Source organism: Perognathus longimembris, chromosome 17, assembly GCF_023159225.1.
Source record: "Perognathus longimembris pacificus isolate PPM17 chromosome 17, ASM2315922v1, whole genome shotgun sequence".
Taxonomy (NCBI): Eukaryota; Metazoa; Chordata; class Mammalia; order Rodentia; family Heteromyidae; genus Perognathus; species Perognathus longimembris.
This window is the reverse complement of record NC_063177.1, coordinates 36101999-36121435: the sequence shown is the minus strand read 5'-3', so window position 1 is coordinate 36121435 and position 19437 is coordinate 36101999. Positions and strand designations below refer to the sequence as shown.

General features: G+C 45.1%; 1 protein-coding gene and 1 long non-coding RNA gene across 2 annotated transcripts in view; one reads left to right on the top strand and one right to left on the bottom strand.

Annotated features, from left to right (window-relative positions):
- Positions 1-1040: 1040 nt before the first annotated feature.
- LOC125366502 lies at positions 1041-15715 on the bottom strand. The gene is made up of 3 exons (XR_007213851.1): positions 15076-15715; positions 13000-13006; positions 1041-1061 (listed from the first exon to the last, which is right to left on the bottom strand). It is a non-coding gene; the product is annotated as an uncharacterized LOC125366502 (long non-coding RNA).
- Kpnb1 (karyopherin subunit beta 1) overlaps positions 9535-19437 on the top strand; it is a 33156-nt gene continuing 23253 nt past the window's right edge. The window contains exons 1-4 of the mRNA XM_048367242.1: positions 9535-9908; positions 10016-10074; positions 12105-12287; positions 16847-17047. Of these exons, the coding sequence (XP_048223199.1) occupies positions 9869-9908; positions 10016-10074; positions 12105-12287; positions 16847-17047 (483 nt within the window). The 5' untranslated portion in view covers positions 9535-9868. The remainder of the gene's footprint in view (positions 9909-10015; positions 10075-12104; positions 12288-16846; positions 17048-19437) is intronic.

Here is a 19437-nt window from a genome sequence, read left to right as displayed (position 1 = left end):
AATTAGCATAGAAGGAACATAGTTTACTATTATGATCTAATCTGTGCTTTCTCAAGGAGGCTGCCAATAGCTAACAGCAGGTGAGGCATACACCAATTAAAATGACAACCATAGCCTGGTGCTGGTGGCTTATGCCCCAAATCCTAGCTACTCAGGAGGTTGCAATCTGAGAATTGAGGGCCAGTCTGGCAGGAAAGTGCATGAGAGTCTTACCTCCGATTAACCAACAAAAAGCCAGAAATGGAGCTATGGGTTCAAGTGGTAGTGTACTACCTTTGAACAAAAATGCCACGGGACAATGCCCAGCCCGATTTCAAGCCCCAGTACTAGTAAATACTGACTATACTGTGTGGTCCACTAAGACACCCCTGGGCCCTCACCCTAAACAAACAATCTTTGTCATCAGCTTGACAAATCGCAATTCTTGTCCACCATTTTCTTTTCTTTTTTTTTTTTTTTTTGGCCAGTCCTGGGCCTTGGACTCAGGGCCTGAGCACCATCCCTGGCTTCTTCCCGCTCAAGGCTAGCACTCTGCCACCTGAGCCACAGCGCCCCTTCTGGCCGTTTTCCATATATGTGGTGCTGGGGAATCGAACCGAGAGCTTCATGTGTAGGAGGCAAGCACTCTTGCCACTAGGCCATATTCCCAGCCCCACCATTTTCTTATTATGTGAGATTGAAAAGAATGTAAAAGGACGTGGTAGGATGACGTAGTTGATGCTGTGGCCATTACAAGGGTAAAGAAATATTGTTCCATTCATGCTTTTCCCCCCATTTATGAGGATCATACCCAGGGCTTTGCTCATCCTAAGCAAGTGTTCTACCTCTGAGCTTTATCCCCAGCCCTCACATGGCTTATGTAAAATCTATTGTCAGGGCTAGGAATGTGACTTAGCGGTAGAGTGTTTGCCTAGCATACATGAAGCCCTGGGTTCAATTCCTCAGTACCACACAATTAGAAAAGGCTGGAATTGGCGCTCTGCCTCAAGTGGTAGAGTGCTAGCCTTGAGCAAAAGAAGCTCAGGGACAGAGCCCAGGCCCTGAGTTCAAGCCCCAGGACTCTGGCCCTCCCACCCCGCCAATTTTTTTTCTCTGCAGTTCTGCTAATTTTATTTGTTCAGCAAATGAAAGGTTCCACACTTTTCTGCCCGATATAGCAGTTGCTAACTATATGCAGCTGTTAAACTACATAAAATATTGCTCAGTTGTATTAGCACGTCTCAGATGCTCAATAAACAGGTGGTTTATGGCTACTGTATTGTACTGTACAAATGGAGATCATATCCATCACTGAAGACTATAAAGACCACCCTTTCTATGCCTAGTGTTTATAAGTATATTTTTTCTATGTGGTAGAATTTGCTCTTCATCTAAGAATATTTTATCACTAACTTCCTTCATTTAAAACTTTTCTTGTGCCAGCTGTAGCTCAAGCCATTCCCCACTTTCGGCTTTTTTGGTGGTTAAATGGAGATAAGAGTCTTATGTACTTTCCTGCCTTGGCTGGTTTCATTGTTCCTCAGATCTCAGCCTCCTGAAGTGCTCAGATTACAGGAATGAGTCACCTGGCTACAAAATTTTCAGCTACACATTTTTAGCCTTTTGATGCTCAATGTGTGGGCTCAGACCTGCTACCTCCACTGTCATGCTCACCAAAGACTAAAGTCCTAATTCACAAATGCATACATGCAGGTATTTGTTTAAATTCATGGCTTCATTGCCTGGCTTTCTGATGGCAAGAGCCCACATTTGAGGAATGTGCCTACACCTGCCTCGATTAGGTTTCTTGCCCCTCACCCCCCCATCCTGGGGTTTGAACTCAAGGCTTTAATGCTGTCCCTGAGCTTTTATGCTCAAGGCTAGCACTCTACCACTATGAAGTACAACTCCATTTCCAGCTTTTTGGTACCTGGCTTAGAACTGTGATCCTGACTTTCAGCCTCTTGAGTAGCTAGCTGGCTCTATTTTAATGGTTTATGTAATGAATTCACTCAGTGCATTCTTTCCTCAAGGGAGATATTATTGGACCAATCATAATAACCCTATGCACTTACTGTTCTCTGAGTGTTTAGGTATGGATTTTGGTTAATAACACAATTATCTGAATTTAGGAAGTTAAATGATAAATTTTACTAAGACTTTGGTAGAGAGAGGGAGCAGGTTTCAAAAAAAAAGTGCCCTCACAAAAATGCCCAACCTGCATGGACTTGACCTTGCAGGTGCTGTTGAAATGCAGCCATGAGTTCCTCCCAGTGGAGCTTATTTACCTTGCTGAATGCCTGTCACGCCAGCCTGAGTAACTGTGTTACTTCCACTCCTCTGCTTGCCCTATTAATTTGGTCACACCTCACTTATTCCAACAAATAACAAATGTGCCATAGATACAGCTGAGTGCATGGCTTGCTTAGCATATGAAAAGCCCTGAGTTCATTCTCTAGTAACACACACACACACACACCATCATCATCATCATCATCATCCATTTATGACCCACACAGAGGACCTGAGATAGGAAGCGTGGTCAGCTTTAAATGCCTGTCATTCATGGCCCACCCTTAATCATGCCGGATAAAGGTTCCTGTTGGCATATAAGTATTACAGAAATAGAAGACTGGTAAGAATGGCGCTGGCTGTGTGTGTGTGTGTGTGTGTGTGTGTGTGTGTGTGTGTGTGTGTGTGTTATTGGGACTAGAACTCAGGGTCTCCCATTTAGTAGCACTCTACCATTGAGTCAAACCTCACCACTAAGCCACACCCTAGTTCTAACACTGTCTTTTCAAGTCATTATAATATAGTGGCACTGTGATCCAACCTCACAACTTACTATTTGGTATAGCAGACCTGCATTTCATCACTAATCAAAGGATCATGGTCATTTAAATACCAAGAGAATCTTGTCAGGAAAGCCCCATAGCATTGAACCTGAGGGCAGTATTCAAAGCAAAGGCTGGATGTGGATGTCAGATGGTTACAAAAGCTTTCGGAGCAAAAGGATATAGTACTAGCCACTAAGTCTACCATACCAAATACTGCAGAGTTTTATCTCTGCACAGAGCTTAGAACCTAGCACAGATAAGAGACAGTGAAGGAACTATTTTTTTTTTTTTTTTTGCAGTACTGCAGATGGGAACCCAGGGACACTAGTTAATAACTCTACCACTCTGCCCCATCCCTAACCCTCTAAGTGTAAAAGAATCTCTGGAATGAGAGTGCAGGTGCTGTACAATCAAGGTCATTACTAGGGAATCCAAAGTAGCCTGAATGTTCAGAAAAAGCTCCCCTGAGGAAATTATGCTAACTGATAAAAAGTGGCCAACCAGTCAGAGAAGGAAAAGCAGAAGAAATAGCATGTGCAATGGGCCTGTAGCTAGAAATACTATCTTTTTTTTAAACAAAGAAAAGAAATCTAGGTGCTGGTGGGTCACACCTTAATTCTAGCTAATCAGGAGGCTGAGATCTGAGGGTCATGATTCAAAGCCAATCTGGGAAGGAAATTCCATGAGGGGCTTACCTTCAATTAACCACCAGAAAACCCAAGTGGAGCTGTGGCTCAAAGTGGCAGAGCATTAGCCTTGAACAAAAGAGCTCAGGGACAGTACCCAGGCCCTGAGTTCAAGCCCCACAAGGGACCAAAAGAGGAAAAGATCAAGATAGCTATAACAAAGCCTTGCATAAAGTAGTGGGAGCAGTCTAGAGAGGTAGCTTAACAGTGGCCATCACTTACCAGAAAGCAACATAAGATACAGGTTACAGGTATTTGTAAATTACAAAGCAATATGCTAATACATTCTTACTACTAATAATTGGGCTGTCTTTTAAAGTAATAGAACTCAAGGGTTCAAATCTTCTCTTACTGAGAATATTTTCTCTAAAATCCTGACCTACTCCAGAGAACTGATGGAAAAGTCAAGAAATGTATTTCAGCTGGAACTTCTAAGTGTGCATTTCAGGAAGCCCTGAGGGTGAGCTCAGCTGTTGGGAAAAGCAGCAGACCATTTATGGCAAAGTGTATTCTTTAACAGCACTTCCAGAAAAGATCAGCCTTCCGCCTCCTTCTTCAGCTCATCAGAACAGACTACTAGAGAACATTATTTTTTCTTTATTACTTCCAACCAGAGCTTGGGCCTTGCACCTACTAGCTCCATTTTAGTAGAAGCTACCTCAAACTTACATTCCTCTTAGCTGCTCATAGCAAAATTATCATCTCAATTAGCAACTTCATTAATTTTGAGGGAAAAGGCAATGCTTTGTAAGTCAGTACTTTACAATGGCTGCAAGAAGTATGCACAAGCCATGGTCAAATCGCACAGAATGGATGGGACCTGGGCTGACCTCTCCTAATAGGACAAGCTACTGTGGAGAGTGTATTGGTTCATTCTGGGTCATTTCCTCTTTTCCTCTTAGCTTGCAAAATACTAAATAATGCCCAAGTACAGATGTACACATTTGAGCCCTCGCTTCCACACCGGACTCTTGGGCCTGGGAAGAACCAGACGGTTCTTCGCCAGAGGCCAATGTGAACTGCAAATGCCTCATCTTATGGCACCCTGGAGGTTGCAGGCTTTCCTTCTTCCGCTTTTCTTAGCTTGTTCAGAAACTTTTCTCAGTGCCTCTAGCTTTCCACTCCCCTTACTTGCTTACAAACTAGCACTCTACCACTTGAGCCATGCCTCCAGCTGATTAGAGATGCAGCCGGGTGGATTTTTCTGCCTATGCTAGCTTTGAGCCACAAGCCTCAGATCTTCGTCTCCAGAGCAGCTAGAATCATGGGGGTGAGCTCAAAACATCCTTTTCCTTGTGGTGGCACTAAAGACAGAACCTTGGACCTTGAGTACCATTAGGCAAATGCTCTAACACTGAGCTATAATATCCTCGGCCCCTACACAAAAATTTAAGTGCCAGCTTGTAAAATTCCAAATATTTCAAAAACAAAACCAAGAAAGAAAAACAAAATCACTTGTGCTAGCATGTTTTATGCCTGTAACCTCAGCACCTGGAAAGCTGAAGCAGGAAGATAAAGCGTTCAATGCCAAAAATGGACACCAGTAGCTCATGCCTATAATTCAAGCTACTCAGGAGGATGAGATCTGAGGGGCACAGTTCAAAGCTAGCCTGAGCAGGAAAGTATGTAAGACGATTATCTCCAATTAACCACCAAAAAGCCATAAGTAGATTTGTGGTAGAGCATTATCCTTGAGCAAAAAAAATCTTAGGGACAGTGCCCAAGCACTGAGTTCAAGCCTCAGGACCAGCACACACCCACAAAAAGTTCAATGCCAATATGGGCTATGCAATAAGACCCTGTCTCAAGATACCAATAAAAAGAAAAAAATTAAAAACAAGGTATCTTATATAAAAATCAAGTTTCATATGGGCTCCAGTGGCTCACTCCTGTGATCCTAGCTACTCAGGAGGCTGACATTTGAAGACCGGTTTGAAGCCTGCCTTGGCAGGAAAGTCCATGAGACTCTGATCTCCAATTAATCATCAAAAAGCCACAAACAGAACTGTGGCTCAAGTGGTAGAGTGCTCAGAGATAGGGCTCAGGCCCCGAGCTCGAGCCCCAGGACTAGCAAAAAAAACCCAAAAACCTACAGAGTTGGTGGTGGCTCCTATCTGTAATCCTAGCTATTGAAAGGCTGAAATCTGAGGATTACAGTTTGACATCAGCCTGGGCAGGAAAGTTTGTGAGACTCTTACCTCCAATTAACCACAAAAAGAGCTGGAAGCTGAGGTATGGCGCCAGTAGTAGAGGAGCAGCCTTGGGCAAAAACAGCTAAATGAGAACATGAATTTCTGAGTTCAAGCCCCAGTATTGACATGTACATGTACACACACACACACACACACACACACACACACACACACACTGGTCATGAATATTTTTGATATACAAGATTACAGAGAATATCAAAACGTATGTAATCCATACATGGTTGAAAAATACTTGAAGCCTCGTGTACTCCCACTTCATTCTAATAAATAAGGCGGGCTCTAGTTCTTGAGAGTACATTGCCAAGTGCCACCATCCATACCACAGTGTAAGCCAGAAATCTAGCAGGCACAGTGGCACCTTCCCTTCCCATGCTGTCAATCACTAAGTGCCCTGTATTTGTTTCCGCCATTACATATACTGTTCTTTTTCGTAAGTACCAACTCTGCCTGGATTACAGTGATGACTTCCAAACTCAGCTCTGCACCCAAGCTTCCCTTTTCCACCTTTCTAGGAGGGTATGGTGGCACAGCCCTGCAAGCACGAAGGACGCTGAGGCAGAAGACAGCGTGAAAAGCAGCCTGGGTTACATAATGCGATCCTGTCTCCAAAAAATGAAACAAACCCTTCCCGCCCCCCTCCCAAAATATCCCACCATTCCAAAAGTCCCTCTTTGTTCTTAGGACACAAAGCTGCTTGGATGGCATGCAAGGTTTTTCTGTAGCTTTGTCCCTACTCAGCATTCTAGTTCTCAGTCCCTTGTTTTCTGTTTGGGGACACTTGCTTTTCTTCTGCTCCTTGTATCCCCAGGCTCTGTCCCACCATGGACCTCTGCACAAGCTGTTCCTTCTTCCTCGTCTGAACAACTCTCCTCCCTTCCTTAGGTCTGCTTTCTCTGGGCTCAGCTGCTCATTTCTTGGCATGTATCAGTTTCACAACTTTACATTTGTTTGAGATTAACTAACTTCCCTAATAGGGCAAGGACTGAGAACTACCTGCTTGGCACAAAGTACTTGGAAAGAGGCAAAAGTCAATGCAGATATAATGTGCTGGGCAGTGTTCCTCAAACTCAACACATATTGACTGCTCAGAGGTTCCCAAAAGATCCATGAGGAAGGTGCAATGATTAGTCCCATTTTACATGAGCAAAGTATCTCAGGCTTACAAGGTGGCAGTTTCTAGATACTGCGCTTAATACTCCAACAATGGCACCTCAACAGCATCGGCTGAATGTGCAAATATGCACTTTGGTAAGGACTAAACAGCACCACTGGCAGGAACCTTAGTTCAACTGGCAAACATTTCATTTTTGGTGCAAAGGATCTGATGTTTGATAAGAACTTTGCGGCCAAACTTTTATCCTCCTGCCCTCTTGTTTTTAATTACCCTTTTTGTTTTGTTGAGACTGTATGTCACAATCTGAAGACCAGCCTAGGTAGGTCTTGAATTTCCTATTTCCCTAACAGCAGGGATTATAGGTGTGTATGACCACGCCTGGCAGTCATTTCAGCTACTTAAAAAGACAGCAGCCACAGATCTCTGCTGCAGCTTCTCCCCGGAACTTGATTTTGTCACACACTACTCATTTTGATGGAATAAGTCCTGTTTGCTAAAATGGGGGAAAAAAAATTCAGTGGAGTGTCAGTGGCTCATGCCTGTCATCTCAAATACTCAGGAAGCTGAGATCTGAGGATCATGGTTTGAAACCAGCCAAGCCCAGAAAGTCCATAAAGACACTTATCTCCAATTAATCACAAAAAGCTAGAAGTGTAGCTGTGGTTCAAGTGAAAGAGCACCATCACGCATAAGATGGTACATGCCTGTCATACCGCCTTCAGGAGGCTGAGGCGGGAGAGTAAAACTTGAGGGCAGACTATAATACGTATTAGGCCTCACGCCAGCGTGGGGAGCACAGTGAGACTGTATTACTGTATCATGAGTGGTGTTAAGGCAGAGGAAGTGGTGGCAAGGTGATGGTGAGCCGAAGAAAGTTGGCAACCAGTTGGGATCATTAGCAGCATGGGTGATCTACAGAAATCCAATCCAAGGATTTCCAGGAATTCCATCTGCCTAATCTTCATTAATTTGTTACATACTCAGGGCAGCTCTTCTAGAGTTAGTAGCAAGAAAGACTGGGTTAGAGAGACTGTTAAGCCACAGGAAATCAAAGTTACCCATTCAGTATGAGGAATGGCATCCCTATCTTCTTGCTTGGGAACTGCAGAAATCTAACAACAAAGTTTTCTTCTTAAGAATCAAAAGGAGTCGGGCAAGCTTTCCCAATTCTTGGGTTGTCCTCCAAAAAAATAAAAATAAAAAACGTATTCCACTCGATTTCTTCTGTGTGGCCAGGATAGGGAAATTATCTCACAAGCCACAAGCTACAGAAAAGAGCTTTAGGGGCTGGGAATGTGGTCTAGTGGTAGATTGCTCGCCTCTTATACATGAAGCCCTGGGTTCGATTCCTCAGCACCACATATATATATACACACACACACACACATATATATATATATATATATATATAAAGCCGAAAGTGGCCCTGTGGCCCAAATGGCAGAGTGCTAGCCTTGAGCAAAAAGAAACCAGAGACAGTGCTCAGGCCCTGAGTTTAAGCCCCAAGACTGGCAACAAAAACAAAACCACACAAACAGAAAAGAGTTCTAAAGGGCAGCTACATTTAATTAACTGCATCGACACAGCAAAGATATCACAAATCCGACAGTCCTCATATGGGAGGTTACTTAGGAAAAAGAAAAGCTAAGAACCTTGATCGTTTATTCCCGTACACACATTCTGTCTGCTTCAAGGTTACGCTTTTACAGAAGCACCTCTAGAAGGCGAAACGTTTCCACCACATTAACTTAGCTGGTTGTCTATGGGTGGGAATCTAAAAACCAGTCCCAAAGGAGACTAACCATAACTGGATCCGTTTCAAGCCGCACCCACAGCACCAAGGAGACTCCTCGGAGGGGAAGCTGAATGTAGGGCTAAGGAGTACTGGAGGCCAGTCCTGACCAAGTTACTATCGGGCTGTGTGACCTTGGACAAGTTTCATGCCCTCTCTGGGCTTCAGTTTCCACAGCCTCACGTCTGAAGTCGAACCACGTGGTCTTCAAAGGTCCTTCCTACCCAGCCTGGAGCCCGGTACCCAGGAGATCTCACCATTACCGCGGCTTCCTGTGCGCGCAGCGCTGGACCGTAACGGTCCCCACCCCCACACCGCCCAAGCCCGCCAAACCCTCACCCAACACGCCTCCGAGTGACGAGGGACGGGCGCAAGCCAGGCCGGACCCGGCTCCTCCCCTTGCCGGGGCGTCCCGTCGTGCCCCGCGCCGGGCTCCTCAAGCAACAGGACGCCTCCCGCCTTTCCGCGTCCCGACCCCGAACTCCTCTCCTCAGTTCTCCCGGGCGTCCTAACCTATCAACGCCTAGGAAGCTCAGCCAATCGGGCGGGCCCGGGGGCTTGCCTGGCGCCCGCCCTCCTCTCAGCGCACAGCCGGTCTTAACGCAAAGCCTTCACCAGGCCAATCCAATCAGCGGCCCGATCCCACCTGCCCCACCCCAATGCCCCGCCCCCTGACCAATCCGTGCGTCCCATCCCATTGCCCGCCTAGCCAACCCGGGCCTTGAAACTCGCAGACGAATGAGCGCCCGCCGGCCCTTCAACGCTAACTGCCCGGCCAATTGGGGATTCCGCGTGGCCACGGAGGCAACCAATGGCCGCGGAGCGCGGTGCCGCCTCGGCGAGGCCCGGCCCGGATATCCCTCCGCCTCCTTCCCTCCCTCTCTCTCCCTCCCAGCGAGTCGCCGCTCACTTACTGCCTCCTTTCCTTCTTTCTCCCTCCGCCACCCGAGCACCAGCCGCGCTCCGCGCTGCCCCCGGGGTCCCTCCCCCGCCCGCCAGAGGAACAGCCGCCGCCGCCGCCACCGCCGCCGTCAGCAGCACATTTGGGAGGCGGAAGGAAGGAGAAAAGGGAGGAAGGGGAACCCGAACGCCTGCCCTGAGGGAGCCGGTGAATGGGCTTGTGGTGACCCCCGCCCCCCACCCCACCCTCCCTTCCCACCCGACCCCCAACCCCCATCCCCAGTTGGAGCCGCCGCCCGAGAGGCCGGGCCGTCGTCTTGGGAGGAGTCGCCGCCGCCACCTCCGCCATGGAACTGGTCACCATCCTCGAGAAGACCGTGTCTCCGGGTAGGACGCGGGGACCGGGGGGTCGGGCTGAGGTGATTGGGGCGGGGGAGGGGAGCCCGGCCCCTCTGACCCCGGTCCCTCTCTCACTTTCCTCCCACCCCCCCTAGACCGGCTGGAGCTGGAAGCAGCGCAGAAGTTCCTGGAGCGTGCGGCCGTAGAGAACCTGGTGCGTGCCACCCCGCCGCGCCCCATCCCGCCGCGTCCCCTTCCCTGCGTGCGGGCCTTCCCGCCCTCCCGGAGGCCCAGGCCTCGGGAACCCACCCCGCCCCATCCCGTCCCCGTCCCCCTCCCCCCCCCCCAGCCCGGTCCAACCTAACCCCGCCATCGGGAAGCCGGTGGGTGTGTCCCGCCCCGGGCTCCACGTTTGACCAATGGCGCGGCGCGCCGGAGTGACTACCGTCCAATCGCCGCGCAGCCTGAGGGCGGCGGTGCAGCGGGAGGGAGAAAGAGGGAGGGAAGGGAAGTTTGGTTGCACGGCGCTGCGTGTTCAGCAAGGGTGGGGGCGGGGGAGCCGGGCCTAGGGGCCATGTGGAAGCTCCTAGTCCGGCAGCAGTGTCGGTTTCTCCTTCCTGTCCCATGGTCCCTGTGGTTCTTTCCACCTACTTCTTAGATCTCTCTACAGTCCCTCGGCCTTTGCTCATGGCCAGGCCTGGCACCTGCCTGCCTCTGAACCTAAGCCCCTGATATCCCCCCCCCCCTTTTCTGCCTGGTTATTGCTCTATTGGAACGTCTGTGTGAGTGTATTATGTCCGGATTTCGATGAATGAAGACCTTATCACTAGGGATCTGCACCCAGACAACGGACTGAAGCTCATCCTTGACATCAGGCCTATTTCCTGATGAAATCACGGAGGAGTTCCTTGTTTTTCACATTTCCAAATTTAAGGGGTACAGAAAAGGGGAAGACTAGATTCACTAGAGACCAGACCTTTGTGTAGAGAAATGTAAGATAGATTGAAACAGTTTGGTGTCAGAAATGTTTCCCTCCGGTGTTCCTTTCCTGTTGGGGTGGTGGGGAACTGCAGGAAGGATAAATGAGTACTTGAACTCTTAAAGGTAATAGGTAGCAGTAACACTGTAACCAAATGTGTTCCTTTGTGATGTCTTTACAAAATAATAAAAACAGTGACAAGGTTTTATTTTATGGGCTTTTTTTTGTACTAATGTGTACTGGTTTTTATCTTTAACTTTCTCTTCAAAAAAAAATTCCTGCTAGTATAGATTGACAATTCCATTTAGGGTATGTTCTTGTTTCTGCTTTTGCTAATTTGCAAGAGGCCTTTTGTTATTCCTGACATTCTTTAGCAGAACATGGCTAATAAAACTTTTGGCATTGTCTTATGTGCTTGTAGGACTTGTTAACGGTAAGCAAATGTATCTGCTTTTGGTTTTTCTAGCTTTCTTGACAGGACAGAATTATTTTGGTAGAGGGAATGGAATAGGTAGCTTAAAACTTAGGCAAAATAGCTTTTGTAGAAAAGATTATACACATGGAAAGGCTTTTGTGTACTACAAAAGATTGAGTTCAAAATGTGTAGGAGCCTTTAGTGTTTTGTTGGATGTGAAATTTAAAATCATTTTCCTTGAAAAAAAACTGCTAGTTTGTCTTCATTTTCTGTACTTTCTGAACATTCGCCACTTTTTCTTATAAATGCGCCTTTTCATTGTTCTCCTTTTGCTGAACACACACCACTTATCTGTAAAAGCTTAGGTACCAAAGTCTCGTACTTCCATTAGATCAGAAGCAGTCCTGAATATATAATTATTTTTGGACTAAATTTTCAAAGAAAAACAATTTTTTATACCTTGATCATTCATTCAACAAATACTGAGTACCAGGCATTATTGTAAGCACTTGGGAAAAATCATTGTCCATAGTCTGTTGACTAGAAGATTGTCAAGCTTGCTTTAATTTTGGATGTCTAGTGTGATGATTTGGGCACTAAGGATGATCTTAGTAGGAAAATATCTTCATAAATGCTGGGCTAATGTTATTTTTCTGTTTTTTGTGATGAGGTCTTGCTATGTTGCCAGGGTGACCTCAAACTCCAGCGTTCAAGCCATCCACTCATCTGTGACTCTTGAATACTGGACTGTATACATGTGCCACCATATTCATCTTTGAGTTGATATTTCTCAGTTCTCTTAGATGTTCATGATGTGCTCTAAAAAGTTTTTTTGTTTTCCTCTCACCAGCCCACTTTCCTTGTGGAACTGTCCAGAGTGCTGGCAAATCCAGGAAACAGTCAAGTTGCCAGAGTTGCAGCTGGTCTACAAATCAAGAACTCTTTGACATCGAAAGATCCAGATATTAAGGCACAATATCAGCAAAGGTGGCTTGCTATTGATGCTAATGCTCGACGAGAAGTCAAAAACTATGTAAGTAACTTCTGGTCATGATGCCTATGAGATTAAAGAGAAGCTTGTCACTTGTCTTTCACAGGGAGAGAGCTTGGTAATACAGATTTTTGGGACCTAAACTAAACCTAAAGGTAAAAGTGATAACTTGATAATTTGCAGTCTCTTAATTCAGTTTATCCATTGGTGGGTCAAAATAGTTTTTCTAATAACTAAGGTATCCTGCAGCAGTTTTGAAAGCTTTTTGGGTCTACTTTAAGTAGTGTACAGTTGGTACTCAATATCCAAATAGTGAACTTGTTACCAATGTACTTCAAGAGGTGAAGGTTTGCTGCGTGCCAATGGCTCACACCTGTTATCCTAGCTACTCAGGAGGCTGAGATCTGAGGATCTGTTTGAAGCCAACCCCAGATAGGAAAAAAAATCCAGTTAGTTACCAGGCAACCAGAAATGGGTGCCCAGGCCCTGGATTCAACTCTCATGACTGACACCCCCCCTCAAAAAAAAAAAAGGGTGAAGGTTTAAGCTCACTTGCCTAACATGTAAAGCTTTGAGTTCTATTCTCAGCACAGCAAAAGTTGGAATTTTTTTAAGTCTACCCTTAATGTATGTGAGGGTAAAATATGTTTCAAGTACTCCGGAAATTGTCTTGGAAGTTCCAAAATGAGGCTAAGGGTTTTTGGTTTGGGGCTAGTACTGTGAGTTTGAACCAAAGGCTTCATGACACAGGCACTACACTGCTGAGCCATGCCTCCAGCCGTGTTTTTCACTGATTATTTTTAGAATTGGCTCTTTCTTTCTGCACAGTCACAGGCTGAGCTGTCATCCACCTACTTTGGACTTCACACAGGTGCACTACCACGTGCAGCTTTCCTTCTGTGGAGATGGAATCTCAAGGACTTTTCAGTCTAGCACTGCATTTCTCCCAATCTTGGGCTCCCATTTAGCTTGGGGTAACAGATGCATGCCATTGTGCCCAACTCTGGGTTGAAAGGGGGGGACCTTCCTGTGAACCTTATCCTGGGCTGGCCTTGAACCTTCATTCCCTTGTCCTCAGCCTTGCAAGTAGCTAAGATTAGTTTGTGTTGTTGATGGGTTTGTTTTTTTGGTGCCAGTAACAGGGCTTGAACTCAGTGCCTTGTGTCCTGGCTTTTTTTGTCAAGGTTAACATACCATGTGAGCCACACCTTCATTTCCTTGTAGTCCTTATTTGGTGGTTTATACACAGTTGTATGAAGTCAAAATTTAAATGATATCTTGGGTCTTTCAACTTCAAAGAGTGCTTTATCTATTTAGCAAACAGTAAGAAACTTTCTTTAGAAATATCTGACTTTTTCCAAGGTGGTTAGAATATGAGATGGTGTTTTTGAAGAAAATGTTTTACCTCATGGCATTCTTATGACTTGTAAATTATAAGATGATAATTAACGACTAGTCCATAATTCTAGCCAAAGCAAATGGTTCAGAATATTATGTAGACAAGTTTGCATTTATTTTAATTAATGAGGTTCATTAGTGCCCTTTATAACATAAGTATGGCTCAGGGTGGAAAGTAAGTTAAATATCTGTACAGTCATTTTTCCTAGATATTTGAGGGAAAACAGGATTCCTGCACTTGTAGGTAATCATAATGCTACACACCAATCGTTTGCTGTTTCCTGGTTCCAGATTGACTTTAGGTAGTGAGTGGCCCTTATGGCGAATACTTCTATGTACTTTTTTCTCTAGTCATGCTTTGAGATACACGTGAAAAGTTACAAAATCCATCCTCAAATCTTCTCTGGAGTATGTATAGCTGTTTCCACATTAGGTCTCTTGTGTAATGACATTTTAACCTTTTCCTCCGCTGTTTGGCATAAATTAAGTGTATTCCAACCCGGCCTTTTTTTTTTTTTTTTTTGGCCAGTCCTGGGCCTTGGACTCAGGGCCTGAGCACTGTCCCTGGCTTCTTCCCGCTCAAGGCTAGCACTCTGCCACTTGAGCCACAGCGCCACTTCTGGCCGTTTTCTGTATATGTGGTGCTGGGGAATCGAACCTAGGGCCTCGTGTATCCGAGGCAGGCACTCTTGCCACTAGGCTATATCCCCAGCCCCCTTTTTTTTTTTTTTTTTTTTTTGGTCAGTTGTGGGGCTTGAACTCAGGACCTGGGCACTGTCCCTGAGCTTTTTTGTTCAAGGATAGCACTCTTACCGTTTTGAAACACAGCTCCACTTTCAGTTTTCAGTGGTTAATTGGAGATAGTCTCAGACTGCTCCCTCAGCTGGCATTGAATGAACTTAACTAGGATTAGGTGGTAGTTATCAGTATCCAGCCTTGACACATCTCTTAATATTGGCATGATTGGGTCTTTATATGTGAAAAACATTAGCATGAGTCAAACCTGGTGACACACACTTGTCATCCCAATTTACTTGGGGATGCTGAGACAGATTATCACTTGCCCTATAGGAGTTCATGGCTAGCCTGGCACTAATGCCTTGCCAAAAAAAAAAAGCCAGGGGCTGGGGATATGGCCTAGTGGTAAAGTGCTCACCTTGTATATTTGAAGCCCTAGGTTCAATTCCTCAGCACCACATAAACAGAAAAGGCTGGAAGTAGTGCTGTGGCTCAAGTGGTAGAGTGCTAGCCTTGAGCAAAAAAGCCAGGGACGGTGTTCAAGCCCCAGGACTGTTCCCCCTCCCGCCCCCCCCCCCCCAAAAAAAAAGGCCAGGCATCCATGACTCACACCTGTAACCCTATAGCTACTCAGGAGGCTGAAATCTGAGGTTAGAAGTTTGAGGCTAGCACAGGCAAAAAAGTTCCAACTGACAAAAAAAAAATGGTAAGAGAAAGCCCCCAAGTTGGCAGTTAACCTTGATCTTTCTTTTCCTAGTATATCTAATAAATAATTCCTACTATCAGTACTGGTCATTTTTTTAAAAACCTAGATTATTGGGACAGTTGAGCAAGCTTTTTTTTCTTTATCTAAACAGGGACTTCCACTCCGAACCTGAAGCTCTTGCTTGGCACTTTTGATCAAGGCTGGTGCTCTGCCACTTTAACCACCCAACCCACTTCCACCCATTTTCAGACAGTTACAGAGTCTCTGATTTATCTGCCTAGGCTGGCTTTGAACTATGATCCTCACATCTTAGCTTCCTGAGTAGCTAGAATTACAGATGTGAGCTACCAGTGCCCGGCTGAGCAAAATGATGCTACTGCCACTGCCCCTCCAAGTAGCTGGGACTAAAGACAAGTGGGCGGGATGGGGAAAGTTTGGTGCAAGGAGCTAAGTTACAGCTAGATGGCAGGAATGTTTTGGAGTACTGGTTATACAATGGAGTGATGAGAACTAGAAAAGCAGAGCATGAGTGGCTCATGCATCAGACCCTGAGTTCAAGCCCTGGAACTACCACACACCAAAAAAAAAGCTAGTAATGATAAATGCTTCACTGCAGAAATGTTTACCTTTTTTTAACTTTACATAGTACATACGTATTGTAATGTCATGTGGTACCTCATAAATAAGTACAGTTTTTGTCAATTAAAAATTTTTGGATTCAGCCTGCTTGATCTCTGAAAGGCCCTCCAGGCTTTAATTATATTTTCATTAATATCCATTCAGCCCGTGACGTTCAACAATTTTGCACATCTTTTTTTCCTCACTACCTCCTATCTTTGACATAGTTTTTGCTAACAAAGAATTGTTGATTATTAGATAGAACTGTCTAGGTGAGCAGTCAGGTGATGGTATACAGAATAAGGGAGAAATCCCAGAACTGTCACCTACCCCCAAAAAAAGAGGGGAAGATGAGTTCATTATTAGCTAACGGCTACAAAGCAGGGTACTAAGTGACCTGACCCAGTCAGCAGAGCTGGCTTGAATGTCTGGCAGCTATTCTTTGTCCTGTGTTCATGCCAGGAACAGTTAACTGTTTGCCTTTGATGAGCCTAGTGATTCTTAGTGAGTTCATGGATTGAATTTAGCTGATCGTGGTAATGGTTAACCCTGAGTCAATTGTGGCTTCATCCTTTATCTGAACTTGTGCCTTTGCCCCTTACATAAATGCTTGTGTGACAAATGGATCTCCAGTTAGCATGTGATGTTAGAGACCAATTCTATGATTCCTAGACAAATAGCGTTTATTCAGACTAGAAGTTAAATAGTGTAGTTCTTAGTTTTTTTGTAGTATGAGTAACTATTATTGCACTTAGTATGGCTGCTTGACTAAGTCCTTTCCATGTTATTGTTTATGACCAGAAAGTAGGTTTGTTTCTCATGTCACTATGAGCCAGGGCAGAGAGTGACCTACTGTGCATCAGATCCACTCGGGTGCCCTAGTCCCAGCCTTTGTATCCACAAAACAACCCACAAAGGAGCCTGGAAGATTAAGTAGGATGTTTATAGAGAATTCTATTTGGCAGTAGGGGATGGCTGGTTTGTTTGCCTCTGTTATGGAGAATGCTTATTGCTGGGGTTGGTATTGGCTTTGAGGGATGGGGAGAACAGAAATTACAGACACTGGTGTATGACACATTGGGCAAAAAAAAAATATTCACATAGTGTTATAATCTGATGTTTTGTCCCATTTTTCCCTCAGGTTTTGCAAACTTTGGGCACAGAAACTTATCGTCCTAGCTCTGCCTCCCAATGTGTGGCTGGTATTGCTTGTGCAGAGATACCGGTAAACCAGTGGCCAGAACTCATTCCTCAACTAGTGGCCAATGTTACAAACCCCAATAGCACAGAGCACATGAAAGAGTCAACATTGGAAGCTATCGGTTACATCTGCCAAGATATAGTAAGTGCTTGCCTGACGTTTCTAATCTATATACTTTCTTACTCCTCATTATGCCATATATTTCTCTGTCAAATCATGAAGAAACATGAAAAATGGACTGCCGCAGTATTTTGAAAGATACAACTTTTTATTGGTTGATTTATGTGTTGATTTTTGTTTTTGTTTTTGCCAGTCCTGGGGCTTAGACTCGGCCTGAGCACTGTCCCTGGCTTCTTTTTGCTCAAAGCTAGCTCTCTGCCACTTGAGCCACAGCGCCACCTCTGGCCATTTTCTATGTATGTGGTGCTGGGAAATTGAACCCAGGGCTTCATGTACAGGAGGCAAGCACTCTTGCCACTAGGCCATATTCCCAGCCCCTTGTTGGTTAATTTAGACCTCTGTCATCAAATTACTGATCATACAGTGAAGAACAGAAAGTTGAGAGTGAAAAATTAAATCTACTTAGGTGGCTGAGATCTGTGGATTGCAGTTCAAAGCCAGCTCAGGCAGGAAAATCTGTGAGACTTCTCCAGTTAACCATAAAAAGCTGGAAGTGGAGCTGTGACTCAAGTGGTACAGGGTAGAGCTCTAGCCTTGAGCACAAAAGGTCAGGGACAGTGCCCAGGCCCAGAATTCAAGCCCCAGGATGGGGAGAAAAATAAAAAGGCTTGGGTACACCCAAGCTTAGTGGTTGTGCCTGCTTATTAGCATGTCCTTAGAGAAACTTAATGTTTTGTGCTGGTCCCGGTGCTTGAGCTTGGGGGTCTGGACACTGTCCCTAAGCTTTTGTGCTCAAGGCTGGCACTCTACCACTTAAACCACAGCTCTACTTCCTACTTTTTTTTGGTAATTAAGTGTCTTGGATTTTCTGCTCTCAGGCCAGCTTTGAACTGTGATCCTTAGGTCAGCCTCCTGAGTAGCTAGAATTATAAGCATGAACCACCAATGCCTGGCTTTGATTTTGTTTTGTGAAACAAATTGAGGGGCTAGTGCCTGCTAGGTAAATGCTATACCACTAAGTTGTCTACTTGACCTGAGTAGAAACTTTTTAAAGCAAACATTAATTATGTAAGGGGGATTTCCACTGATGCTTTATTTTCATATATGCATGTAAAGTACCTTTTTTTTTTTCCTTTGTCAGTTGTGGGGCTTAAACTGAGGGCCTAGGCACTGTCCCTGAGTTTTTTCACTCAAAAAACTAGTGCTCTATCACTTTGAGCCACAGTGCCTCTTTCTGTTTTTTGGTGGTTAGTTGGAGATAGGAATCTTATAGACTTTCCTGCCCAGGCTGGCTTTGAAGCTCAATCTTCAGATATCACCCTCAGTAGCTAGGATTACAGGCATGAACCACCAGCTTAAAATACTTTGGTCATATTCATCTTCATTCACTTTTCTCCATTCACCTTTTCTCCCCTTAATGACATCCACCTCCAACAGAGCCTTTCTCTCTCCTTCCACACCCTTCCCCTACTTGGGTATAAACTCGTGGTCTCATGCTCCCTTGGCTTTCTTGCTTTATGACTGGTGTTCTGCTTCTTGAGCCACACTCCCAGTCTAGCATTTTAAGTTGGAGATGAGTCTTTGAAGACTTTTCTGTCTAGACTGAACTTCTGTCCTTAGGTTCTCAGCTTTCTATGTAGCTGGAATTACTGTGGCATGAGCGAACTGTCACCTAAGAAGCTTTGTGTGTGCATGTATGTATAAATATGCATGTGTATTTGTATGCCAGAAATGGACCGTGAACTCAAGGCTTTGCTCTCTGGCTTGGGTTTTCCCTTCTGATTGGCACTTTAGGTTGGGCACTAGTGGAATACACCTATAATGCTAGCTACTTAAGCTAAAATCTAACGTTTGTGATTCAAAGCCAGGAGAGCAGGAAAGTCTGAAACTTGTTTCCAATTACCACCAAAAGACTGGAAGTAGGGCTGTGGCTCAAGCGGTAGTATGCTAACCTTGAAAGAGCTCAGGGACAGCTCCTAGGCTCTGAGTTTAAGCCCTCGGACCAACATTTAAAAAAAAAAAAAAAAGACTGGTGCTTTACCATTTGAGCCACAGCTCTGTTTCCAGCTTTGGGGCAGTTAATTGGAGATGGGAGTTTCAGGAACTTTACTGCCCTGATTGGCTTTGAAACAAATCCTCAGATCTCAGCCTCTTCCTTCTTTCTTTCCTCCTTCTCTCTCTCCTCTTCCCCCTCTTTTTTTTTTTTTTTTTTTTTTTTTTTTGCCAGTCCTGGGGCTTGAACTCGGCCTGAGCATTGTCACTGGCTTCTTTGTGCTCAAGGCTAGCACTCTACCACTTGAGCTACAGGGCAACTTTCACCTTTTTCTGTTTATGTGGTGCTGAGAAATCAACCCAGGGGTTTATGCATGGTAGGCAAGGCACTCTACCACTAAGCCACATTCCCAGTCCTT